Source organism: Mauremys mutica, chromosome 1 (genome assembly GCF_020497125.1).
Source record: "Mauremys mutica isolate MM-2020 ecotype Southern chromosome 1, ASM2049712v1, whole genome shotgun sequence".
NCBI classification, from domain to species: domain Eukaryota; kingdom Metazoa; phylum Chordata; order Testudines; family Geoemydidae; genus Mauremys; species Mauremys mutica.
In genome coordinates, this window is record NC_059072.1 from 197,374,927 (window position 1) to 197,402,259 (window position 27,333).

Genomic DNA, 27,333 nt, shown 5'->3' on the forward strand with positions numbered 1-27,333 from the left:
GCCCCACTTGCTCCCCCCCCATGGGCAGCCCTGGGAAAAATAAACCTTCTGCATCTCGGCACAAACCCAGTTTTGAGAAAACTTCTTTACAAGGTATCACTAGTTCTCAGCATCAGCTAGTGCTAAAAGGCACTAAATCTCATTAAAAGGGTTGGACAAATATTTTCCGTCAAAACATTTTTTTGGATTGAAAACTAGGGGTTTTTAAAAAGCAGAAAAAAATAACAGACAATGTCTGCTTTCCTTCAAAATTTGTTGTGGTTTTTTAATTGAAAAGCTGAAATTAGTCTGCCAAAACATGAATATAGTTTGGGGTTTCAGAATTGTATGGCCAAATATTTGCTGCTTGCTGTGTTTGATTGTTTAAAGAAACAAAAAAAAATTCTGCTTAAAAAAAATCTAAAACTTTGAACCACCTCAGCTTGTGACCAAACGCCTTAGCCCATCCAGTCAGAGATTTTTCCAGGTTTCTGATACTCTGCTGGCTTCTTTGACTCATATCTGTCTCCATAACTTTGGGTTCATTTAGCTTAGAACATAAGAACGGCCATACTGGGTCAAACCAAAGGTCCATCCAGCCCAGTATCCTGTCTACCAACAATGGCCAATGCCAGGTGTCCCAGAGGGAGTGAACCTAACAGGTAATGATCAAGTGATCTCTCTCCTGCCATCCATCTCCACCCTCTGACAAACAGAGGCTAAGGACACCATTCCTTACCCATCCTGGCTAATAGTCATTAATGGACTTAACCTCCATGGATTTATCTGTTTCCTAGAGACTGGCTCCATGGGGTCCCTCACAAACTGGAGACGGTTACTGTGGGTTTGTTTTTAGTATAGCTTATGTACATACTCCACGAACTGAGCATTTGAGCTTGTCCAGAATCTGGGATGAGCCTATGTTGTGAAAACTGAAATGCTCAAAAGAGCACATGCATGTGAATGGACACAGGGTGCTAAAATTAAATTAACCTAGGGGTTCTCAAACTGGGGGTTTGTAACCCCTCAGGGGGTTACAAGGTTATTACTGGGGGTCATGAGCTGTCAGCCTCCACCTCAAACCCCGCTTTGCCTCCAGCATTTATAATAGTGTTAAATATATAAAAAATGTTTTCAATTTATAAGGGGGGGGGCGGTCCACACACACAGCTTTGCTATGCGAAAGGGGTCACCAGTACAAAAGTTTGAGAACCATTGAATTAACCCTTCTAAAGCCTCAGGGAATGCAGGGGAGGTGGGTCTCCCTTGGTAGGGTTGGGAAGGAGGTAGGTGGTGTAGGATATTGCTTTTCTCATGTGATCCCTCTCCCAGTGGCTAATTTTAAATGAAGCTACCATCCCCTGACATGAATCTCCCTATGGCACTGAAATTAAATAGACTATAATTTGGCATTTGAGAAGTGAAAGGGATGGTAGCCCTAATGGAAAAGCTAACAGCTTGGCTCTTCTGCAAGCCTCAAACTGCTGAATGAGCTTTAGGGTAGGGAAGGCTGTGCCTCCCAAACAGCCTGGCCCTGCTCCCTATCCGACCTCTACCCACTTCCTGCCCCCCGATTGCCCGCCCCCCTCAGAATCCCTGACCCATCCTGCTCCTTGTCCCCTCACTGTCCCCCAGAGACCCCCCCCAACCACCACCCCGGGACCCCACCCCTGCTCCCTGTCCCCTGACTGCCCCAACCCCTATCCATCCCCCCACCGCTGAGTCCTGACAGACCCCTGGAATGCCCACAATCCAACCCCCCCATTCCCTGTCCCCTGACCGCTCCCCCCAATCTCTGCCCCCTCCCTGTCCTCTGACTGTGCCCGGGACTCCCTGCCCCTTATCCAACCCTCCGGCCCCTTACCCCTGGCTCCCCCCTCACCCGGAGCCTCAGCGTACCGCATCCAGGAGCGTCCCTGAACAGCAGTGCAGCGTGGCTCCGGTGGGGCTCCTGAGCTCCTCCCCACTCAGAGCCGTGTGGTAAGGGGGCGGGGCTGCGAGCTCCAGCGGGGCCTGAGCTCCCTCCGCTTGGCATGGAGCTCGCAGCCCCACCCCCTTACCACATGGCTCTGAGCGGGGAGGAGCTCAGGAGCCATGCTGCAGCTGTTCAGGGACGCTCCTGGATGCACTGAGGCTCCAAGAGAGGGGCGGAGGCGGGGTCGGGCCGGGGAGGGAGCCTTGGCCATTCTCGTGGGGGCCCCTGCGGAGCCCGGGGCCTGGGGCAAATTGCACAGCCAAGTAGCAGCAGCACTGACCAGGAAGACAGGGATCAGGGTGGCTGGAGGATACACAATTAAACATGTCCTCCCCACTGTAACTTCCATTAGACACCGGTGAGGATGTACCATTATCTGTCTCTTCACTCTGCACTATAAGCTGCTCTTCTCGTCCAACCTTGTTTGTAGTGAGAAGTCAAAACATGTATATGCTGACTATAACAGTTAGTATTTGGGTGTGTGAAATTTTCTTGGTTGAAAGAAATACAAATTGTTTCTTCAAAGTACAGAGATAAGCTAAACATAATTTGGAAATGTGACTACTTTAGTGTATAGGTGAATAGTGGGCAGTTTGATTCTGTGTCTATATGCAAATAATATGCTGGGCTAGAAACTTGGGGTGGTTTGTCAAACCATGTATTGGTACAGGGAACCACAAAAGATGAAGTACAGAGTTTAGGCTGAAAAGGAAGGCTTCATATAAATATGTAAAACAATGTAAGCAATGTATGATCTGTTCTACACTATGGATAATAATATTAACACTGTGCAGCAGGACTTACCAAAATGGTAGTGACTATGAGTGTTCGGTTAGCCAGTGAATCGGTGATATTGGTAGATCTGTCTTTATTGCTGTCAGTCATATTAAGGCCACTATTTGAGTTCCAAACCCCAATCTGTGCAGAACAAAGTAGATAAATGGCTGCTAAGCCTCACGGATTGCATTCAGTGAAATTATGTATAATTTTGCATAAATGTGCATTATAGTTCACAGTCCAAAAAAAGAACATTGATACCATACATCACTATGATTGACTAAAACACCAGCAGTATGAAATGTTTCAGGAACAAACCGGTTGTAATTCTAAATAAGGGAACATCATCAAAGGGTTGATTGTCGTATTTAAATCATTAGGAACACACTGCTATTTCAAAAGCAGGTTGAAATGAATTAACCATAAGAGTATATGGTATGTCAATATAGCTGTGCATTTGCCCATTTACTACAAAAGTGGAACGTGTTGACTTTGTTTCCTCCTAAAAATGTCAAATGTCTATTTTCATGAAATTGTTTCGTTTTGTAAATGGTAAAGTTGAAACATATGGAAAGACCTTTCCTTTCCAAGACAACAGATTAAAAGCGTGGATAAATATGCTGAAACAGATTGATGGATTCACTGGCCTTTTACTTCTGCTCTGAACCTGCTGAAGGCACAAATGATTATTCCAATCACTTCTTGACTACTGATATGACAGAACCATCAAGGTGATGCCACTTGACCTCCGATCAGTGTTTGTCAGTAAATGCAAAAGACTAAAGGAGAATGTAGGTTTAGATTCCTTTCCAATCCTCACAATAAGTAGTAACTCCAGCATTTAGGGCCTGATCCAGAGCCGAATATAGGCAAGAGGGAGGCTTTCGCTGATGTCAATGGATTTGGATCAGTATTTTTACAGTGGTGCAAATTACAAAAGTAAAGTTAATTTATTCAGATAAATATCAACTTTACATATATTCGAATTTAAATCATCTCAAGATTTTATTTCCAAATCCTTCTGGTATTAATGTCTTTTAAAATAAAGTTGTATAGATTTGGAAATTGGGCAATAATAACTGACCCCACACAAGTTTTCATGCATAAGTTTTCCTCCTGAAAAAATGTTGTGCCTCCAAATAGGCGTAATTAAAAATGCTACTTGCCTAACTTTGCACAAGGCCCCAGTTCAGCAAAGTATTTAAGCACGTCTAACTAAACACATGAGTAGTCCCATTCACTTCAGTGGGGCTGTACATGTGCCTAAAGTTAGGCATGTGCTCAAGTACCTTGCTGAATAGGGGCCTAAGTGCCCAGCTCTGCAATATGTTGAGTGCTCTTAAATCCTGCTGAAGTCACTTAGCACCTCACAGGACAACTGGCACATTGAAGAATCAGGCTGAATGTGAGAACCACTGTTCTGTATGGGCCTGATCCTGCTAGGTGTCGAATGTCTCCTACAAGAAATGAATGCCCAGATCCACAAAGGGACATAAGCGTTCCAATGCTAAGAATCACAATGCCCAACTTTTAGGTGCTTAGAGAAATCACAGGAACAACACTGCGATCCACAAAGCCTGAGTTAGGTGGCTAGGCTCCCTATACAATGAATGGGGAAAGATAGGGGCCTTAAACTGCCATCCACAAAAACCATCACACTAGTCAGCTTCCTGCTAGCCAATGGCAGATGCTGACTGGAACAGGGCGGGGGTATGTCCAGGGGCGGCTCTAGGTATTTTGCCGCCCCAAGAACGGCAGGCAGGCTGCCTTCGGCGGCTTGCCTGCGGGAGGGCCCCGGTCCCGCAGATTCGGCGGCACACCTGCAGGAGGTCCGCCGAAGCCGCGGGACCAGCGGACCCTCCGCAGGCATGCTGCCGAAGGCAGCCTGCCTGCTGCCCTCGCGGTGACTGGCAGAGCGCCCCTCGTGGCTTACCGCCCCAGGCACGCGCTTGGCGTGCTGGTGCCTGGAGCCGCCCCTGGGTATTTCTTAAGCTCTGCCCCTGTCTCTGCTTGCACTCCACAACTGGGAAGCCTCTTCTGGAGTCAAGTGACTTAGAAGCCAAAGGCGTTTCTTGTGAGATGGAGCGAGGCATCTGTCTGTCTCCACACAAGGCAGCTTGGGGGTGAGGAGGGGGAGCATTTCAAAACCTTTAGCCCAGTGGTTAGGGTACTCCCTGGGATGTAGGAGCCCCCCTGTTCAATTCTCCCCTCTCCTTGATGAGGAGAAGGGAGTTGAACAGGAATCTGCCACCTCTCTGGATGGGTCTCTCTCCACTTTAACATTCTCTCCCCACCACCAGATCAGGCCAAACAAGCAAGCCAGGCACTCCTCTGCCTACCTTTCCCCCTAGTCTGTGGATTGCATTTGGGCTTAGGTGGGTGATTAGTGCCTGGGTGCCTACAGCGGGGCTGCAGTGTGCATGCCTAGAGGCAGAAACATAGGCCCCTAGGGAATATTTACAGCAGAAATGTAGGTGCTAAATGAGTCTAGGTGCCTACAGAGTTAGGTGGCAGCTGAGCAGGAGTTTTGTGTATAGCAGAGGAGCCTAAACCTGGGACTTAGGTGCCTAAATATGGGGTTTAGGCATGTAAGTACCTTTGTGGATCTGGGCCTATGTGCCCTCAATTTTTATTGGATTGAATATGTCACTTCAACGGGAACTGACTTCAGTGGGGATTGAAGGCACTGAGCATTTCCAGGATTGGCCCTGAAGTGACATCTGAATACAGCAATTTGAAAATGGAGCTTTTCATTATCTATCTATTGTTAGACACTCGTGATGAAATGACACATGCAGAAGATGTTTAGAGAGTATTCAGTATCTTTCTATGCTAACAGAAAACTTGATGAATGAAGCATGATATGCCTTAGACCAAATTAATGCAAAAAATGCACAAAACGAGCAGATTCCCTGTACCAACATTCTAGGCTTTTGAAAGGTTAGAAAAAGAATCTTGCCAAGTTAACTGTCAAACCACCGGAAATACAGAATCAAAATATCTGTTACTGAGGAATGATACATTTTACAAAGCTCACCACAGGTTTTACTTTAATTGCATGGAAAGATTTTCTTCTTAACCTGAGCTAATGAAACAATATCCTCCACTCTGAGGAGCAAAATCAATATGAAAATGGTATATAAGCCATCTGCATTAAACTGCCAATTTAAATATGATCAATACCCATATAATCCACATTCACTGATTTGTTAAAACAGTCTGGAATGATGTCACAAACATCACCTACCATCTTATGCTAGAAGAGTTAACCAATTTACCTTGGATTTAAAGAGACAGGGCCAGCTGTGGGTCTGGTCCATTCAGTATACATATATTTTAAATTGAAAGTTTGTGAAAGGTAGCAGATTGATGGCTTTGGGGACTGGCATACTCCATCCTCAGAACAGCATGCTTCATCACACTGGTCTGCCAGTGCATTTCAGCCGTATCCTGGAGGGACCAGCTTTCAGTGCCTCCCTGCTGAGATTGCCAACAAGGCTGCCAGATCAGACCAAGACTGAAACTGCTGACCTGCTTTACACATTGTACACCTCCATAAGCTGGTTGTCAGATGGTCAGTCACTACTGACTCACGCGGGATTCGTTCAGATTATTAACTGAGGCAGGGACTGTCTTTCCTTGTCCAGAACCCAGCACAATGGGGGACTGCTCCCGATTGGGGTTTTGGGGATTTCTATTATATAAATATTACAGTAACAATTATATCATTCAAACTATCTATGACTGAAAGCCCCAGGATCCCATTGTCAATTTCTTTAGCTAACCATTTCTCCTTCTATGGAATTTTTAATTGGGATAACGTTGTTCATGATTCCTTCCCCTCCCCATACAGACACACACACACACACACACATCTTTTAGATTTCTTTTGCTTCCAGAAGGAGATCAAATTGGGATTATTGATCTGAAAAGTATTTATATACGTGACGTTTTGGGCATTATCAGTTTAGTTAATCTGGGGCCATGATAAATGGCTAGTTTCTTTTAATTTGTTTTGGGGGCAGTGTGCATTAATCAAAAGCTATTCTGTTCAGCGTTGCTGACTTCCTGACAGACTGGTGTGCTTGAAATAGCTGGCAATGAGGAAGAGCAGAACGATCATATAGAACATGGAATAGTACAGTCAGTGTATATGCAATACATCAAGATGGCCACTGTACATTAAAATTAAAGGAATGACACTGTAGGTCAGTCTTGATACTAACAATGAAAAAGGTCAGAAGGGCATTGGATGAATGAGGCCAAGGTATTACATCACCATGGTGAATCTAGAGGGGTTTATTGCAGTTTAGTGACAAATTCAAGACCTATAATATGCCCTTCTCAATGAGTCTGTGTTCTGAACCAATTGTAATTTGGTTTAAATTAATTCAACGTAACATGAAATGCCTTAGAGTCAAAAGCTAGATTGGTTCAATAAGCTTCTGTATGTCAGGTAGGATGATCTATCCACTAGTAATGAGGAAAATAGAATCCGTTGTGCCTTAGCCTGATTCACTGAAGATTAAAACAAGGTTATTAAGTATGTGTTTTATTAGATTAGAAAAAGAGTGCTATAGGACACTGTCAGCTACTCTAGAGTAGAGTGCCAAAAAAAAAGTATTTTTAAATTGGGGGAAAAAAAGTTTAACATTTTTAAAGATGTATGCAAAATATAAGAGTTATTATTTTACAGAGCATTTTTTAAATCTGTATATCCCAAGCACTTTACAAAGGTGGGTAAGAGATTATTATCCCCCTTGTATAGAGGTAGAAAACTAGATTCACAGAAGGCTAAAGGCCTTCTTATCAGAGGTGCTGAGCACCTGTAGTGCCCTTCCACTTCAGTTGGAGCTATGGGTGCTCAGCACTTCTGAGAATCAGGCCTTGTAAGTGACTTGCCTATGGCCACTCAGTGAGTCCACAGCAGACCTAAGAATAAAACTTGGTTCTTCTGATTCTCAGTCTGGTGCCTTTTCTATTGGTCCAAGCATCCCGCATATGTTAAAAGAAAGCATGAGATGCCTGGAATAAGTTGGACAGTTTATAAACAAGCCTGCTTCCAGTTTACATGTGTTACTGAATATCTGAATTGCCCATTAATCTTCTTGTATGCCAGGATCTAATGTAGTAGTCAAAACTTAAGTCGATACTAGAAAAATTATTCCTGGCACACACTTTGTGGGAGTGTCAATAAGCCACACACTTAGCACAGCACCCACCATTAATGCTGTTAAAGGCACTGATACTTGAAACCCCACTTTAATGAGTAAGGTAGAGGAACAGCTGTGAAGTGGCTTTTTAATGCCACTATTCAAAGGAGGAAGAGGGCCAACCCTTGAGAATTAAAAAAAAAAATTATTATTAGGGGAAAATATTTAATCCATCTGAGGCCTCTTTACAATTTGTAAGTACTAGAGTACATATCCTGAGTAGGAATGGAATTCATTCTATCACAGAAAAGCACACTCTGAGATAGAATATTGTCTCTAAACTGCAATCTGAGATCCATTTGTCAAAACCCAAAGGATGAGTTTTAAGACCCAACCTGAAGGTTTCTTGCATCACCTGTCTGTGTACAAACCTTCTTCCACACTTTATATAAATGCTTAGAAACCTCGCCAGCAGCCTTGGTAAAGAGAAAAATAAACAGAATGCTTCATTAAAGATGAAAAGTGAAACCAGTCTAGAGAGCTGGGTGCTAGTAGTTATGTCTCAATTAACTCTCAGATGATTATTCAGAATCAAAATGGAAATCCACTGAGCCAAATATTTTAAGTGGGAGGAGAAACAAAGTTGTTTTTAGTTGACATTAAGCACTGAACTCTGTAAATCAAGAACTCTAACTTTTTCATAATTTACACCTCCCGTCTCCCCCCTTTCCCTCCCACCATGAGCCCTTTCCTCTCTAGCTGGAGCACAGGGAGCCCTGTTGAGCACAGTTCCTTGGTGCACAGGGTGCATGAAGCCCCTGAGTGGGTGTTTGGTATCCTACCCTCTACACCACACAGCAGAACTGTGCTGGTTCCAATAAATTCAGAGACTTCTGCATCCTTCATTTTTGCCAGTAGTAATTAGATCTAGCTGACAATATGACGCTTGAGATAACAGCAGTGGCTTTGCCTCTGTTGTTATAGATTGGAGCCTAAATGGAATCTTCTGGGATTAGGTGCTTTTTCTTACCCTTGTGTATTAAATAAGGAAAGAGAGGTAGGTTCTTTAGTATCTTCCCAATCTGCTAGCCTACAAATGTGGATTATTTGCTTTGGTTTTATTTAACAAAAAGAAGATCCAGATAGGTGTCCAATCTGCATCCTCAGGACAACTGGTAAACAACAATGTAAGGGAGACAAGACCTTTTCACATAGATTATTTCTGAAGTATAGCTTTGCAATTTACAAGACTCTAAAGCATGTCCTGATGGAATGTGATTTTGCTTGACCTTTGATTGAGTGTAATACCAAATTCAGAAGCTTATCCCAAAGAACACTGTTTAATCTCAATAGACTAGACCACACAGAATTTCATTTTTCCTCAGTAGCATAACCATTTTAGTGCAACTATGAGTAATTAGGGATGGAGTGAAAACATAATTGATTGGCTCATCTTCAATAATTAAAATTTTTTTAGTATTTCAGCACATTTTGAGAATATTACTTAAGTTCCTTAACCCCCCCCCACCTCCTTAATACACACTCATTAAAAAGTGCACAATAGATATCTAACTTGGCTAAACTAAACCTCTGGACATTAAAAAAAATCACTTTCTTTAAAATACAGATGCTATTCTTTACAAGGCACACCGGTTTATTGTCTGATGGTACCTACATAAAAGTTCGTTCAACTAGCGCCATTAATTTTGTGGGGAGTTATAAAAATTATAAGATTGAGTTGACATTTAAACTTATATTTACAGGATGTGAGTTGACACAGTGAGGCCTGGGAGGAGCAAAACCTCATGGGAGGAGCAAAAGAAAATATATTTTCACTTAAGATAATGACTGCCATTTCCAGATTCCTATTCAGTACCCAGATATGTAAGATAATATGAATTGCAAAAGCCAAAAATCTTTTCTCAGTATCCGTGTAGGAGAGTGAGGGAAGGGTGACCTGTCTCCTTCCCACCCGATGCCAACACCCCCTGCCCTCCTGGAAGGATCTACCCCCCAAACTGCTTCAGCTCTCTTATAAGGAATCAGCTGCTTGAGATTTCTTCCCTGCACCGGTCTCTCTGGTTAGCTCATTTAGCAAGCCTGCTCCAGACTTCGTCTCTGCAGGACAGCTCCCTCACTCCTTGGCTCTCTGCCTTTGAGTGGGTCTGTCGGGGCACTCACTGTGTGGCTTTCCATCTTTGTGCACATTCTGGTGGTTCTTGTTGGCATGATGGTCTATATGAAAATGAAAGGGCTGTAAGACGAGGTATCAATGGTGACCTGGGCATTGTCTGGAGCCATTGGAGTCCTGTGTGGTCAGTGATGAGAAGAAGGTGGATCCCAAACAGATGATAGAGCAGAACTTTCTCCACCAAGTGTGTTGCTAGGCATTCCTTCGGGGATCGAATACCATCTTTCATAGTCCAGGAGTTTCCTGCTCATATACAGGATAGGGTGTTCCTAGCCATGGAACTTCTGAGGCAGTACCACTTCCAGGGCCCAATATGAAGCACCCATGTGTAAAATAAATTCTTTTGAAAAATTAGGGCTACACACTACAGGTTTGTTACAGAGAATCTCTTTAACTTCTCTGAATCCCAGTCACTCTGGGGGGACCAAGTGACTTGCCGAGAAGCTATTTTTTAATGAGATCATTGAGGGGAGCTGCTAGTGAGGAAAACTCAGGCACATATCACCTATAATACTCTGCCATCCCAAGGAATGCCCAAACTTGTTTGTTTTATTCTCAGAATGGGTGTGTTGGCTAGAGCTTCCACTTTGTCGACCAAGGGTTGTACTTTACCGTTTCCTGCTAGATCAGTGGTTCTCAAACTTTTGTACTGGTGACCCCTTTCACATAGCAAGCCTCTAAGTGTGACCCCCTGCCCCCTTATAATTTTTTTATATATTTAACACCATTATAAATGGTGGAGGTAAAGTGGAGTTTGGGGTGGAGGCTGACAGCTCGTGACCCCCCATGTAATAACCTCGTGACCCCCTGAGGGGTCTCGACCCCCAGTTTGAGAACCACTGTGCTAGATACTCTAAGTAGGTGGTCTCCTGCTTCCCTTAAGTGTATTTCTTTGGGTTTACAGTTAAATTGGCATCTCGTAGGGCAGGAGTTGGCAACCTTCGGCACGCAGCCCATCAGGGTAATCCGCTGGCAGGCTGTGAGACATTTTGTTTACGTTCACCTTCCACAGATATGGCCCCCTGTGGCTCCCAGTGGCCACGGTTCACTGTTCCCGGCCAATGGGGTCTGCGGGAAGCAGCAGCCAGCACATCCCTGCAGCCCATGCTGCTTCCCGCAGTTCCCATTGTCCGGGAACAGTGAACCGCAGCCACTGGGAGCTGCGGGGGGCCGTGCCTGTGGACAATCAACATAAACAAAATGTCTCTTGGCCCGCCAGCAGATTACCCTGATGGGCTATGTGCCGAAGGTTGCCGACCCCTGCTGTAGGCTCTGAATGATGGCAGCTAAGTCTCTGAGGTGAGTTGGCCAGTTGCAACTATAGACTACCACATCATCCAGGTAGGCTGCTGCATAGGTCTAATGTGGCCATAACACCTTGTCTATTAGTGTTTGAAAGTAGCCAGGGTGCTGTGTAACCTGAAGGCAGTATTAGTGAACTGAAACAGGCCCACACTGGTCAAGAAGGCAATCGTGGCATGGAAACTGGGGGAGAGCAGGTTTGTCAAAAACCATTAGTGAAATCTAATGTAGAAATGTATCAGGCTTTGCTGAGCCCATTGAGCACATCACAATTCAGGGCATAAGGTATACGTTGAAGTCAGGGATCACGTTTATCTGGTGGAAGTCTATGCAGAATCGAATGGTCCCATCTGATTTAGGGACAAGGACCACATTGGATTACACCAGGGACTTTGATGTTTCAATTATGCCTAGCTTTAACATCTCCTGGACCGCCTGTATTAAATGGGATTTTAACCCTTTCAGGATAGGTACATTTAGCAAGCCTGCTCAGGCTTCAGCTGGGTTTTATCTGAATGTAGTGGTTGACTAGCAAGGTTTGTCTTGGAAATGGGTAAAGTACGTCCTAGTATGCCCACCCCAGGTCTCTAATTGACCTCTTTGGTCAGTGGACAACCCATTACCAAGTTGGATCCCTTTGACCCCTACTGCAACTAGTTCTGGGAGCTGGGGTCCTAACTCCTCATCTCTTTCTGGATGGATAAAGAGATATTCTGCACCCTCCAAGGTCACAGCAGATTTACATGGTAGATCTCCTGTGGCCTTTGTCAGTCTGGGTAGTAAACCCTGTAATCAGCTGGCCCAACACATAGAGGACCTCATAGGGGCCCTGAAATTTGGCTAGGAGTTTGCTCTCTGAGCTTGGGAGAAATAGGACAATTTGGTTGCCAGGCTGGAATAACCTCATCCTAGCTTCCTTATTATACTGCCAGGCCTGGCTCTATTGGGACTGGAATAGGTTGGCCCTGGCAAAATGACCAAGGCACTCCAGCCTCTCTTTCATTTGTAGAACATAGTGGAGGACATAAGTGGGTAGGCTGAGTTTCCCATGACTTCTTGACCAGATCTAAGATACCCCGGGATTGTCTTCCATTGAGAATTTCAAAAGGGGAGAAGCCAGTAGATGCCTGTGGAACTTCTGTGTGCCACAAATAAAAGGTACAGCAGCAACTGATCCCAATCTCTGGTTTCTGTCCCAATGGACTTTCTTAGCATCAACTTAAGAGTCTGATTAAACCATTCAAGTAGGCCATTGGTCTGAGGATGGTAGAACCAAGATCCAGAGTCAAACCTTTAAGGGGAACAAGACCCCCATGATAATTTCTGAAGGAAGGCCTACCCTGGAAAAAATCTGCAGTAGCTCCTGCACAAGGGTGGAAGTGATAGGGTTCTGCAAGAGAGCAGCTTCTGGTTACTTTGTGGCATAGTTGATGAGTATGAAATAAATGTGACCCCAGGCACTTTTCTCAAGGGGGCCTCTGATGTCAATCCCTACCTTATCCTGTTACAAGGAGGGATATTAAGTGTGCCTGACCTCGTTCCTTAGGGGCTACCTTCTGTCAATATGTGCAGGACAATAAAAATCCACTACTTCCTAAAATATACTCAGCCAAAAGAATTGGGCCAGTAGTTTTCCAAATGTCTTTGCCTTACCCAGATGTCCAGTCATCAGGACAGAGCGTGCTAGTCTCAACAGTTCTTGATGAGCTGGTTTGAGAACCAGGAGTTGGACCCTGGACTCTTCCATGTGAGGTTGTTTCTCCACCCAGTCCAGAATTTCATTATGTAACTTGAAATGGAGAAACTGTTGGGTAATAGTGTTCTTAGGTGGCTTCCCCATTGATCACAGCTACCTTGTTGAAACATTCTTGGAGGGTCTGAACTTCATCCTGAGCAGTGATGAAGTCAAAGGTGTCATCTAGTTTAAGGGTTTCTGACTCACTTTGGGGCAGAGTGTGATGGGGGTCTATTGGGAAGTCTGTTCCAGGGGGTCCTCTTCTCGGGATACACTCTCTCCAGGCCCCAGGGGTACAGCCCCAGCACAGACCCAAGTCTTACTGGGCCCTTGAGAGTTGCCTGGGGTAAGGGGCATTGAGTTTCTATTCAGGAGCATGGGGAGGTGTACGCTAATCGTGACCCAAGATTACAGGCCAAGGGTGGTGCTCCACTACATCCATCTGGAGACACCCTATGTAGTCAGTTACTTGTAAGATAATAGGAACAGTCGGATAAGTGCATCTTTCCCATGTATGTAGAAGATTTGGACAGTTCGGTTGGATTAGAAGGCTTTGGGCAGGAACAAATCTTGGTGCTGGTGCAGGAGCATTTGCCCAAAGCCAGAGTCCATCAGCCCATCTATGAGGTGTAGTCTAACTTGATGGGAACCAAGAAGGGTCTTTTGACATCCCTCTTTGGCAGGTATGAGGTCTTGCCCTGTTGGCCAAAGTGACAACCTAAATAATCACACTCCAGGAGGGGGCACTCTCACTGCATGTGTCCCAACTGCCCACACTGATAACATATGATCACACCCTCTTGAAAGGTAGATGAAGTTCACTCTGGCGCCTGGAGTGCCATCCACTTGAGATCCCCAGGAAGGTAGGAGCTCTGTCCATCAAGGGGGCCAAGTAGTGTGGGTACCTCCATGTTCCAGGGGTGCTGAAACCTAGTGCAGCTCCAATGACTCTTGAGTTACCGTGGGGAAGCAGGAAGGGGTGGTGGTCCCAAGGCCTGGGGCCTCTGCCTCTGAAAAGCTTTCTGTCATCTCCACGGCCTCTGCAATGGTTGCTGGGCAGAACCAATGGACCCAGGCTTTTACTGCTACTGGGAGAATTTTTAAGTACTGTTCCAAAACAATGCTGTGTATGACATTGCCCGTGGTCTTGGTTTCTGATGTCAGCCAGCCAAATTTCAGAGCTGTTGTGCGATAGGTGGAAAAGGCTGCCTCCTTTTGGAAATGTTTCCTCTTGAAACTTCCTATGATAGACCACTGGTGAGAGTCCAAACCAATCCAATATGGCAGCCTTCAGGCTTTATCTGCACATAGGGCCCTGTAAACAGTCTGGACCCACCTGTTTAGATAAGGGGCAAGCCGGATGGCCCCGGAGCTCCTCTCTTAGCCAGTGGTGGCCACCCACTCAAATGTTGTCAGGAAGATTTTGAGGTGGAGTTAGTCAGTTTGGTTAGGGTGGGCCCTGGGAGAGCCTCAGTGAACCTTGCATGAACAGCCTGGCCACCTTGGCTTGGAACTGCCGATTCTATTCCTGGTTGGCCAGCTGGGCCTTCTCCATGCACTGATGAGGGATGGGGGGTTGTAAGGCCTCCTAGAACTGATGATTTCACTCCTTCTCTATCTCTTGCTGCTATATTATTAATTGCAATATTTCCTTTCTGGCTTCTCTTGGGAAAGGGGAGATCAAGTCCCTATTCAGACACTAAATGTAGGAGGGTGAGGGAGAGATGGACTGTCTCTTTCCCCTAGCCCTACCACCTTTCCTCTCACAGTGATCTGGGGAGGTGGTTTCCTTTCATAAGAGTGCAAGAAACATTAATGAAAGACTGTTTCATCAACACACGGCTCATTTGGGCTCCTTTCTGGAGGGAGGGGTGCCAAATAAACTTAAAAGGGAAATTCCCCAATCACTCACAGAGTCCCAAAATTGTGTCTCAGGGAATGGCTCTTACCTCAGAGCCTGGGTGAGGGGGAAAAAGTGGTTCCTTCACAAAGTCTCTCTTATCAGTTCTTATGAGGCAACTCACTCCAGGTCTAGTTTGTAGCTGCTCTGCCCAAAGCTTGACTCTCCAGCAGCCTCTCTGAGTCAGTCTTCCTCCTCTTCCCCGTAAGAGCTACTTAGCTTCCTTATAAAGAATCAGCTACCAGGTGTCTCCTACTGGCTCATTTAGCTAGCCTGCTCCAGGCTTTAATCTTCTGCAGGGCAGCTTCTTTGCCCACTCTTGCTCCTTTGCTCTCTCCCAATCTGTGTTTCAACTTTAACCCAAACAATTTAAAAACTAGAATGAGCTTTTTTCAACCATAGGAAAGGTAGGTCAAGAGGAATGGGCTTCGAGATATCACTGTCAAATTAGGTTTTCATCCCCTTAGTTCATGAGGTCAACCTTTCAGTAAGCACAGTCCCACTGACTGTACTGTATGGCTCACAGTTTGAACACAGTTAGTTACCTTTTCTGTTCCTTCCTCCTTGAGACTAATAATGTCCAAATCAAAATCCTTTCTTAAGCCGTCTGTTTTGTTGAAGGTAATACGCCCTGTCAAACCATCCCACCGTGCCTAGGGACAAATGAAAAAACACACTTCAATTTAATGTTTAGCAACAATTATTCTAAAGCCATCAAAAATGTTACACTTATTAGCGCACCAGATGGCTGTCCCCTTGCCGGGCCCATAAAAAGGGGTGGGGCCAAACCTGTCCCCCCCTACACCCTGCCAAGCAGACTGAATGATGTGGAGAAAATCACCAGGGGAGTTTTCCTACCCTGGAGCACTCCCCCACCCCCCATGTGTTTTAGTGTGGCACATTGTGATCGGGACGTCAGCTGTGATAGTCTGTAAAATGTTGCTGAAGCCTCATTCCCTTCCTTACCAGAATCAGTTGGGTTCATTAGCTGAACCAACTAACCATCCAAAGTTGCCAGAGCATCCAAAGTTGCTGATTTTGGTTTTCCTCTTTAAAAGTGACACTCATGTCACTCCTGCCAAATCCACTACAGGAGCCCGATGCACAGAATCTCCAATTTCACCTAGCACTGGTAACTTGTGAAGGGCTTTCATCACTCACTGTTTTGACTGTTGAACAGATTGTGGTTAAATCTTGTCTAGAACCAAAGGATTTGGGTCCTAATGCCCTTAGATGCCTCTGAAAATCTCAGCCTAAATAACTTTGTTCAGATCATTTTCTGGAGGACTACGTTCATAACTAATATATATGCAGCTACAGTGGTCACCGAGGAAGGGGTTTTGTGTGTTTGTTTGTAAAACATGAGACATATCTTATTTATAATTAAAATAATGCTCTTCAAATTGTGACCCCAATTCTGCTTCCATGGATATCCGTGGCACAATTCCCATTGACTTCAGTGGAAGCAGGAGCAGGCTTTCACGGAGGCTGGCAAAAAGCCAGTTACACTCAAGTCTTTAATACAAGATTTAAATGGGGCATAGGTGGTGCATCAGAGTTTGCATAGACTCTCAGGATCAAGGTGCATTTTTAACATAATTAAATAAAATGCATTTTCACAATTTCCTTTAAGCTTTAATATCAGGGAAGAAATTAAACAGGGACATTTGTTGTATATCACAGTATATTCAGCTAGAGTTATTGTATATAACAGTATATAGTAGATACAACCAAGGATAATTCTGAATTGTGGTTGTCAATTCTCTGTTCTAAAACAACCTCTAATGAAGTATAAGATTGGTACATCTTGTGTTCTTTTCCAATATAAACCAAAGATTTGCACCTTTTAAAATTAGACCCATATGCTATGTTGCCTGCGAATTTTGGTCCGACCGCTGAATCTTATCAACTAGAGAGAAGGATTTGATGGATTTTAAACTGAAAACAATTTTTGTAATCTATTTTTAGAGACCCCCCCAGATTAGATTAATTTCTTCAAAAGTACAAGGAAGATATAAATTATGACATAGCTTCCACATACATGCCAGCCTTATAATTATTAAATTACAGGCTTTTCTGCTATGCTTTTCTTTTTTTTCTTCATTTGATTTATCTTAGGTGGCTTTTAAAAAAAGATGCATAATAAAATCAACAAATATAAATTACAGAGTAGTGTAACCACTTCTTGTTTAATCTGCACATAGTTCTGAATCTTCAGGGATTAATCTCAGACACAGGTTTGCCATTACCATGTATCACAAGCAAATCTGCTATGGTTAGAGCTTGTCTCTAAATGTTATGGAAGTAGAGTGGGATTTTCGAAAGTGACAGGAATTTAGGAGCACAAGCTGCCCATTCAGCAGGGCTTGTTTTCCTAAATCACGCAGGAGTATATGAAAATCCCACCCATAAACAATTAAACATTTTTCTGAATATGCAGCTCATATTTTGATTCGGTGATGTAAGATACTAAAATGTGCATCTGAGAAGGTACATGTTGACGCATTTTGTTTTATGAGACCAGTTCAATTTCTTCTTCTGACATGATCACCATCACTAGTTGTAATGATGGATCTTGTCTAAATGATCATATTTTTTAGACAGTGATTTGCCACTAACAATTCGCATTCGTCATCACTGTATCACATACCTCACTCCTCCATTAAACGTATTATGGTCTTGAATAAAAGAACTACCAGTAAAATTTTCAAAAGTGACTTAGCAGCCTAAATCTCATTGAAAAATCAATGTGACTTGTGCTCCTAAGTGTCTGAGTTATTTTTGAAAGGAGGATTTAGGATCCTAAATCATTTAGGTGCTTTTGAATGTACATAATTCCATTTCTGTCTGCAAAGATACTGTAAGAATAAAAATGGGGTATTTCCAGACAGTCATATCATAACCTTTTTTTAATGCCCTGAATGCTCTATAAAATTACAGAAAGCCTTCCTCAAAAACTATGGCAGGATATGGGCCAAAGACTGCCCACTTAGGTTCAAATCTTGGTCCTTTTGAAGTCAAATCTCACACCGGCTTCAAGATATGCTCAGGGAAGCTCTATGGCCTATGCTACAGGAGGTTGTTTTTAGAAATGGTCAGACTAGATAATTACAGTGGTTCCTTCTGACCCTATAAATGAAGAATAAGACCAGAATTTGGCCCCTAAAATGAAATATGCCAGTTCCAAGAAAGAATAGTCTATATTCACTTCTAGGGAATGATCAGGTAACTCCAGGATGTTGGAGCATATTAGGTATCATGTGGTCAGGCAAATGACGGAAAATCAGTTACACAGTTCTCAAATGTAATTAACTAACAGAAATGAAGCAGAACTTTCATTACAGTTAGGATGACCAGATGTCCTGATTTTATAGGAACAGTCCTGATATTTGGGGTTTTGTCTTATGTAGGCACCTATTACCCCCCACCCCCTGTCCCGATTTTTCACGTATGCTGTCTGGTCACCCTAAGTGCAGTTAGAATTCACATAACTGTGTAACAGTGCAGCAAGATTTCATGCTTTTATATGCAAGATTTATAGCAATTTTAATGTTTCTAGTGTCATTCCATGTTAAGTGTTACAAGGTATAATAAAAGTGAATCAGAACCTAATCAGGCAACTCATCAAAAGAAATTGCTTTTTTTGCACTTTGTCCTTGCTTTTGACACCAGTAGAAGTTAGGGCACAATTTAAAACGCTGATGTATATTATCTTCCACGTTATTTTGATTTGCTTTGAGTATGGCTGTAGCTTAATTAAAAAAACTCAATTTCATTAATTTGTGTTTGCAGTATCCTTCTCTTAAATCTCAAACTTAGGGGCTGCATCCAACAATAGTACCATGGTCAAAAGAGGTCAGGAAATGAACTCCTACAATGCTTTTCATTCGGGTTCTTGTTGGCAGCAGTAGGACAATGCAGTGATTAACAGAGGTTCACAATCAGATGCACTACCTAAATTATATTTTATCATGTGATTAATATTTTCATTTCTACTTTCTTTATATTTTCACTTCATCAACCAGAATCAATATTAAGCCTTAGTTCCATCCAAAGCCAATCAACAGATCAATAACAAAGTCAATAGTTTCAGTTGCAATCAATTTTCAGTAGCTGACAACTTTAGAGTTCAAATCTTTGTACAACAGATGGGTTTAATGTTCTCTTGTGTTTCTGATAGGTTTGAAAATGGAAAATGAAGTCTGAGTGTTAGCAAGGTATAACTAGAGCAAGTAATTAGACACTCTTAGTGTCATGAGGAATGAATACATATTTATCTTCAGGAGGAATCTGTCTAAATTCAAATCTCAGTGTTACAAATGTACCCAGACAATCTTATGTTTAGACCATGCTCCATTACCATTGACATCGAAACATTAATCCTTTCTCAGGCAGCGTGATGGAGTGTACAAACCCCACTCTGGAGAGGAAGGGGCATTGTAGGATGGCTCCTGAAAGCCAGTAACTGTTGACCTAATTACATTGACTGTGACCCTACACTGCTCAGGGAGGTGGTGTTACTATATAGGCGTAGAGAGGCACTTACGTTGGCAGGAGCCAAATTTAAGTGAAGACACTTCCACAGCTAGGTCAATGCAAGGCAGCTTACATTGACCTAATTGTGTAGTGTAGACCAGGCCTCAAAAAGAGGTATGCCCTGGGAAGAAGTCAACCTGCCATAACTCTGCCCAACTATTAGTTTTATTTTTATGATGTATTTATTTTGATTTATTTAAAATATGTCTATCCAAAGTACTTCAATTAGCTGCTTGCAGCATTCTCTCTCGCTTACTGGTTATGTCTAGACTTCAATCACTGGGAGTGAGTTAATCTAACTAGCTTGGGTCTCAAAGCAGTGAAGCCAGCGTGAGCTGCATAAACCCTCTCAGAACTGTGTGTAACTATCCACAAGGCCAGCCTGTGCAAAAGCTGCTGTGGCTTCACTGTTCTGGGACCCGAGCTAGCTAGATTCAAGCCAGCTCAGGCACGTTGGCTTGAACTGCAGTTACACTCAATGATTGCTGTCTAGACGTACTCTCTGTGAGACTAATATTACAATGACAGTCATTGGTAGTGGGGGATTTTAAATTTCAGAATCTCAGCTTCTTCAAAATGCCATAGCAATATAAAGATGTAATCAAGCAATCTTTACTTCTAGGATTTTAAATTATCCCCAGAATATTTACTATGGGATCTTCACAGAGAGACTATAACAGGATTCAAAAAAGAACTAGATAAATTCATGGAGAATAGGTCCATCAATGGCCATAAGCCAGGACGGGCAGAGATGGTGTCCCTAGCCTCTGTTTGCCAGAAGCTGGGAATAGATAACAGGGGATGGATCACTTGATAATTACCTGTTCTGTTCATTCCCTCTGGGGCACCTGGCATATCGGAAGACAGGATACTGGGCTAGATGGACCTTTGGCCACTATGGCCATTCTTATGAGAGACTTGATGTCTGTACATTCCCTCTTTTCTATTGATTTTCCCATGTTCTCCAATATTCTCTGTAACGTGACTTTTTCCTGGACCTGTCCCTTGGTTTTCCATTTGGCATCTTATCAAGCACTACCTCTTCAGTCTCAACCTTCATTTCAGCTATATCCAATTTCAACTATATCCAACTATATTTGTGGGTAATACACGAATGGGAAACACCGCAGGTCTCCATGATCTATCCATAGGTGGTGGTGGTTTGAGAAAAGCATGGGAGAGGAGGAAGAGCCAAAGTATATGTGTGTGAAATATATAGAATATGTATGAATATATGTGACTAAGTACTTGCAAAATGATTAAGGTCCAGGTTACCACAATCTTAAATTAATAGCTTTTAAAAATAACCAGCCCAAATTATCACTAAATACGGCCGTTGGCTGGACTGCTTGGTGTAAATGCTGCTTTAGAACTACACCCACTACAGAAAATTCATTCTCTTTGCCATGCATCATTGAGATGCTGCACAACATCAAGCTCAAACTCAGTTGTGTGAAAGGTCTTCTGACATTTTGCATCTGTCACAGGACAGTTGAATTATTATATAATATTAAAGCATACCAAAGGGATGTTAAGCTGTATCTTGTGTGGAAATGTGAAATATATCTTTGGTTACAAATGCTAAATGACTGTCTCCTTCTCCCCCAAAAAGCCTTGCAGATATAACTAGGCAGCTATAAATAGCACTGTTATTGACCTGAGAGAGTCACAAAGCTGACAATGAGCTACATATAAAAAAACAATAGCCTCTACATTTTGTATAGTCAATTACTGTGCTTGCAGGTGCAGCTGGAATTTGAGCATTTAGGGCCGGATCTTAGAATCATAGAATATCAGGGTTGGAAGGGACCTCAGGAGGTCATCTAGTCCAACCCCCTGCTCAAAGCAGGACCAATCCCCAACCAAATCATCCCAGCCAGGGCTTTGTCAAGCATGACATTAAAAACCTCTAAGGAAGGAGATTCCACCACCTCCCTAGGTAATCTTAAGGCCATGCTAGTTATTTGGAGCCTTTCTATTGACTTCAGTGGGTTTTGGATCAGGTCCTTAAACTGGCTATTTGGGCTGTCTCCATATTGCTTGCGTAAAATTATGGATACAAATTCAGAGACTTGGTTGAGGCCTCATTAGAAATGTGGATCTTGAAATCCAGTTTTCCAGTAGACAGTGAGCAGATTTCTCTGTGTAACAGAAATTTTGGAAAAGGCCCCTGCTGAAGATAATGGAGTTATGATGATTTGCACCAACTGAAGATCTAGCCCATTGAGTATGACTATATGCTTAAAATGAAGAGATCATTCATGGTCTAGTAGTTAGAGCAGAGACTAAAAGTCTAGAGGCCTTGAGATGAATTCCTGACAATTGCAGATGCTTGGCACTTGTCAAGGTCAGGCCTTCAGTCGTGTCATTGCTGCCTGACTATACCAAATATGTGAGGCAAGATACACTAACAGTGGTGTAATAATCATTCACCGTCTCTTTCCTCTTTCGTGTACTTATCTCTCTCTCCAGTCCTTTGTCTTTCTTAAACTTAGTAGAAAGTTTGAGGAGGAGGAATTCAACAGCAGAGTTTGAGGGAAAACAGATTATTCCTCTCCTTTGTCTTTATTAGCACTTCCTGCTTATACAGAATGGAAGGGTGACCATTTTCTCTGGCTTTGACTTAATAGTCAAATGTGTGATCAGGACCCTATTGTGCTAGGTGCAGTACAAATCCAGAGGTAGACATGGTCGCTGCTCTGAAAAACTTGGAATGCTAAACTGGAAAACAGAATAACATTCCAAGGGTTATGAGAATGAATGCACATGCTGGGAAGATATAAATTATATTATTTGATTGGCAGTGGTAATTAGGAAGTTGATGAGAGCTGCTTTTCTCACTCTTCGCTTTTTGCTTAACTAAGTTTTGCTTTTCGACTAGTACTATAGAGCTACTATTTGTCATCACAACACATTATTGAACAGGTATTAGAATAAGCTTTTTATCAATTTTATTCCTACTCTCTTCAAACAGCATTTAGTGACAGTGCTGAGTAGTTCAGTAAGCCCAGTGAAAACAGTTGGAAGTGGCTTCCACTGGGTGTTAGGAAACCTGATCCTCTATATTTCTCAGACAAGACCAAAGTCTGGAATTTGATAATGCTTGCAGTTTTATTTTGCTGTTCTGTGTTTTACAATCAACTTAGTTAGATGTAAAGCTATATAAAGTGTATTGTATTAGGTATGTGATGGGCCCCAGGCTTTTTTTAACGCCACCGTGTTTTAGAAATGCTTCTCAAATATACTGTTGAATCACGTGTCTTTCCCATTTCTCATATAGTTTTTATCAACTTCACAAAGTGTGTACAATTCAGGTGTCTGAAAGATTTAGGCAAACTTGGTTTACTGTACTACACACACGGACAGGCAATACTGTAGCTCACTTCTCCAAGACAAAACTTGCTAACAAGTTATATAGCCAATTCCATTGTAAGCCATCTTGAGCAGTAATGAATACGAGAAACTTTGCTCTTCTTTTGGTTTATTAGTCTGAAGTCAAAGTTTCTGATTTTTTTAGAATTGTAAAGAGATTCCTCACAGTTAACTGATGATATTGCTTTTGGTTAGAGTTGTAAATTCTCTCATCAACTGAGTGACTCATACAATTAGTCTTTTGACTAAAGTTGACATCTTGGGGGTTAAATAGCATAGTGGGTTAATGCATTACCTTTCCTCTAGGTAGGTTCAAATCCAGCACAAGGAATAAGAGAAAAAACATTTGATGATGCAATTTTATCTGCCCCACCCAAAACCTACCACATTTGACAGCGTCTTTACTTGGGAGAGGTCCAGGACTAAGAGGGTGTGAAGAATATAGCTAATTAGGATTGAAGTGGGAAGGGAGAGTTATGTGGTGAAGCTTGTTTATATACACTGGCTCTGACCCCACTTATAAGACTCTTATTTTCATGAGCACCATGTTCACCTAGTTTTGAAAATAAAAGTTGGAGAGCTAGTGAAAGAAATGGAGGCGGGTGGATTTCTCATAAAAGCTGAAGTTCTTTGACCTGTTCAGCAACACTCATTTTCAGAGCGGTTTGGGCTACATGGTACGCAAGAGTAGTGAAGAAAATTTTTGAGTGTGCCATTTCAGTGTGAAATTTGACAAAATGATCCCTAATTACTTGAGGGTGACAATTCAGGTGTCCTTGTTTCAAAGTCTGTGTTGTGAAATGCCTTTGAGGAGATTCTTCTTGGATACATGTCTTCAATGCTTAAATCAGACAGCTTAAATTTCCTATCAAATAAAATACAAAGGGGAAGTGGGTTGAGATTTGAGGGGAAAAGCTTATTTTATAAGGTATTCTTCCCACTAGGAACTAGGGTATTGCACATTTTTCAATTACCATTACCAAAATGACAAAGTGCAGCACAAAATATAAAAACAATTATTTTTTATGTTATGGTACAGTACTATTGGTTAGTATTAATTGGTTTGAGGCTGGGATTCCATTGTGTGTTATACACTGTATAAGCAGTAACATAAGAACGGCCATACTGGGTCATGTCAAAGGTCCATCCAGCCCAGTATCCTGTCTATCGAAAGTGGCCAATGCCAGGTGCCCCAGAGGGAGTGAACCTAACAGGTAATGATCAACTGATCTCTCTACTGCCATCCATCTCCACCCTCTGACAAACAGAGGCTAGGGACACCATTCCTTACCTATCCTGGCTAATAGCCATTAATGGACTTAACCTCCATGAATTTATTTAGTTCTCTTTTAAACCCTGTTATAGTCCTAGCCTTCACAACCTCCTCAGGCAAGGAGTTCCACAGGTTGACTGTGCGCTGTGTGAAGAAGAACTTCCTTTTATTTGTTTTAAACCTGCTGCCCATTAATTTCATTTGGTGGCCCCTAGTTCTTATATTATGGGAACAAGTAAATAACTTCTCCTTATTCACTTTCTCCACACCACTCATGATTTTATATACCTCTATCATATCCCCCCTTAGTCTCTTCTTTTCCAAGCTGAAAAGTCCTAGTCTCTTTAATCTCTCCTCATAGGGGACCCATTCCAAACCCCTAATCATTTTAGTTGGCTTTCTCTGAACCTTTTCTAATGCTAGTATATCGGCAGTATTCAAGATGTGGGCATACCATGGATTTAAGGGCAATGAGATATTCTCTGTCTTATTCTCTATCCCTTTTTTAATGATTCCTAATATCCTGTTTGCTTTGTTGACTGCCACTGCACACTGCATGGACAGCTTCAGAGAACTATCCACGATGACTCCAAGATCTCTTTCCTGATTAGTTGTAGCTAAATTAGCCCCCATCGTATTGTATGTATAGTTTATTTTTTCCAATGTGCATTACTTTACATTTATCCACATTAAATTTCATTTGCCATTTTGTTGCCCTATCACTTAGTTTTGTGAGATCTTTTTGAAGTTCTTCACAGTCTGCTTTGGTCTTAACTATCCTGAGCAGTTTAGTATCATCTGCAAACTTTGCCACCTCACTGTTTACCCCTTTCTCCAAATCATTGATGAATAAGTTGAATAGGATTGGACCTTTGGGGAACACCACTAGTTACCCCTTCTCCATTCTGAAAATGTACCATTTATTCGTACCCTTTGTTCCCTGTCTTTTAACCAGTTCTCAATCCATGAAAAGATCTTCCCTCTTATCCCATGGCAACTTAATTTACATAAGAGCCTTTGGTGAGGGACCTTGTCAAAGGCTTTCTGGAGATCTAAGTACACTATGTCCACTGGCTCTCCCTTGTCCACATGTTTGTTGACCCCTTCAAAGAACTCTATTAGATTAATAAGACATGATTTCCCTTCACAGAAACCATGTTGACTTTTGCCCAACAATTTATGTTCTTCAATGTGTCTGACAATTTTATTCTTTACTATTGTTTCAACTAATTTGCCTGGTACTGACGTTAGACTTACCCGTCTATAATTGCTGGGATCACCTCTAGAGCCCTTTTTAAATATTTGCATTACATTAGTTATCTTTCAGTCATTGGGTACAGAAGCTGATTTAAAGGACAGGTTAAAAAAATAGTTAATAGTACCACAATTTCACATTTGAGTTCTTTCAGAACTCTTGGGTGAATGCCATCTGGTCCCAGTGACTTGTTACTGTTAAGTTTATCAATTAATTCCAAAACCTTCTCTAGTGACACTTCAATATGTGACAGTTCCTCAGATTTGTCACCTACAAAGGATGGCTCAGGTTTGGGAATCTCCCTAGCATCCTCAGTCGTGAAGACTGAAGCAAAGAATTCACTTAATTTCTCCGCAATGACTTTGGCCTGGTCTACACTGGGGGGGGAGCGGGGGGTGTCGAACTAAGGTACGCGACTTCAGCTACGTGAATAGCGTAGCTGAAGTCGAACTACCTTAGTTCGACTGACTTATCCGTCCTGACGCCGCGGGATCGAAGTCCGCGGCTCCCCCGTTGACTCCGCCTCCGCCGTTCGCGGTGGTGGAGTTCCGGAGTCGACGGGAGCACGTCCAGAGTTCGAACTATCGCATCTAGATTAGATGTGATAGTTCGAACTCCGAGAAGTCGAACTCTCCGCGTCGACCTGGCGGGTAAGTATGGACCTACCCTTTGTCTTTAAATGCTCCTTTTCTATCTCGATTGTCCAGGGGCCCCACTGGTTGTTTAGCAGGCTTCATGCTTCTGATGTACTTAAACATTTTGTTATTACCTTTTGAATTTTTGGCTAACTGTTCTTCAAACTCCTTTTTGGCTTTTCTTATTACATTTTTACACTTAATTTGGCAGTGTTTATGCTCCTTTCTATTTACCTCATTAGGATTTGACTTCCACTTTTTAAAAGATGCATTTTTATCTCTCACTGCTTCTTTACATGGTTGTTAAGCCACAGTGACTCTTTTTAGTTTTTACTGTGTTTTTTAATTTGGGGTATACATTTAAGTTGGGCCTCTATTATGTGTCTTTGAAAAGTGTCCATGCAGCATGCAGGGATTTAACTCTAGTCTCTGTACCTTTTAATTTCTGTTTAACTAACCCCCTCATTTTTGCATAGTTCCCCTTTCTGAAATTAAATGCCACAATGTTGGGCTGTTGAGATGTTCTTCCCACCACAGGAATGTTAAATGTTATTATACGATGGTCACTATTTCCCAGCGGTCCTGTTATAGTTACCTCTTGGACCAGCTCCTGCGCTCCACTCAGGACTAAATTGAGAATTGCCTCTCCCCTTGTGGGTTCCCATACCAGCTGCTCCAAGAAGCAGTCATTTAAAGTATTGAGAAATTTCGTCTCTGCATTTCGTCCTGAGATGACATGTACCCAGTCAATATGGGGATAATTGAAATCCCCCACTATTACTGAGTTCTTTATTTTGATAGCCTTTCTAATCTCCCTTAGCATTTCATCGTCACTATCACTGTCCTGGTCAGATGGTCAATAATAGAACCCTACTGTTATATTCTTATTGGAGCATGGAATTACTATCCATAGAGATTCTATGGAACATGTGGATTCATTGAAGATTTTTACTTCATTTGATTCTACATTTTCTTTCACATATAGTGCCACTCCCCTCCTCCCTACACGACCTGTTCTGTCCTTCCGATATATTTTTTACCCCAGAATGATTGTGTCCCATTGATTGTCCTCACTCCACCAGGTTTCTGTGATGCCTATTATATCAATATCCTCCTTTAACATGAGTCACTCTAGTTCACCTATCTTATTATTTAGACTTCTAGCATTTGTGTACAAGCACTTTAAAAACTTGTCACGGTTTATTTGTCTGCCCTTTTCTGATGTGTCCGATTCTTTTTTATGTGAATGT

The 27,333-nt window shown here is 42.5% G+C and overlaps 1 protein-coding gene across 2 annotated transcripts in view; it reads right to left on the bottom strand.

The window, feature by feature from the left end:
* Positions 1 to 27,333, bottom strand: part of GRIK1 (glutamate ionotropic receptor kainate type subunit 1) — a 240,982-nt gene that overhangs the window by 44,642 nt on the left and 169,007 nt on the right. For both annotated transcript variants that reach the window (XM_045002299.1, XM_045002298.1), the window contains exons 8-9: positions 15,558 to 15,665; positions 2,759 to 2,872 (exon numbers count right to left, since the gene is read on the bottom strand). In XM_045002299.1, coding sequence (XP_044858234.1) covers positions 2,759 to 2,872; positions 15,558 to 15,665 — 222 coding nt within the window. The remainder of the gene's footprint in view (positions 1 to 2,758; positions 2,873 to 15,557; positions 15,666 to 27,333) is intronic.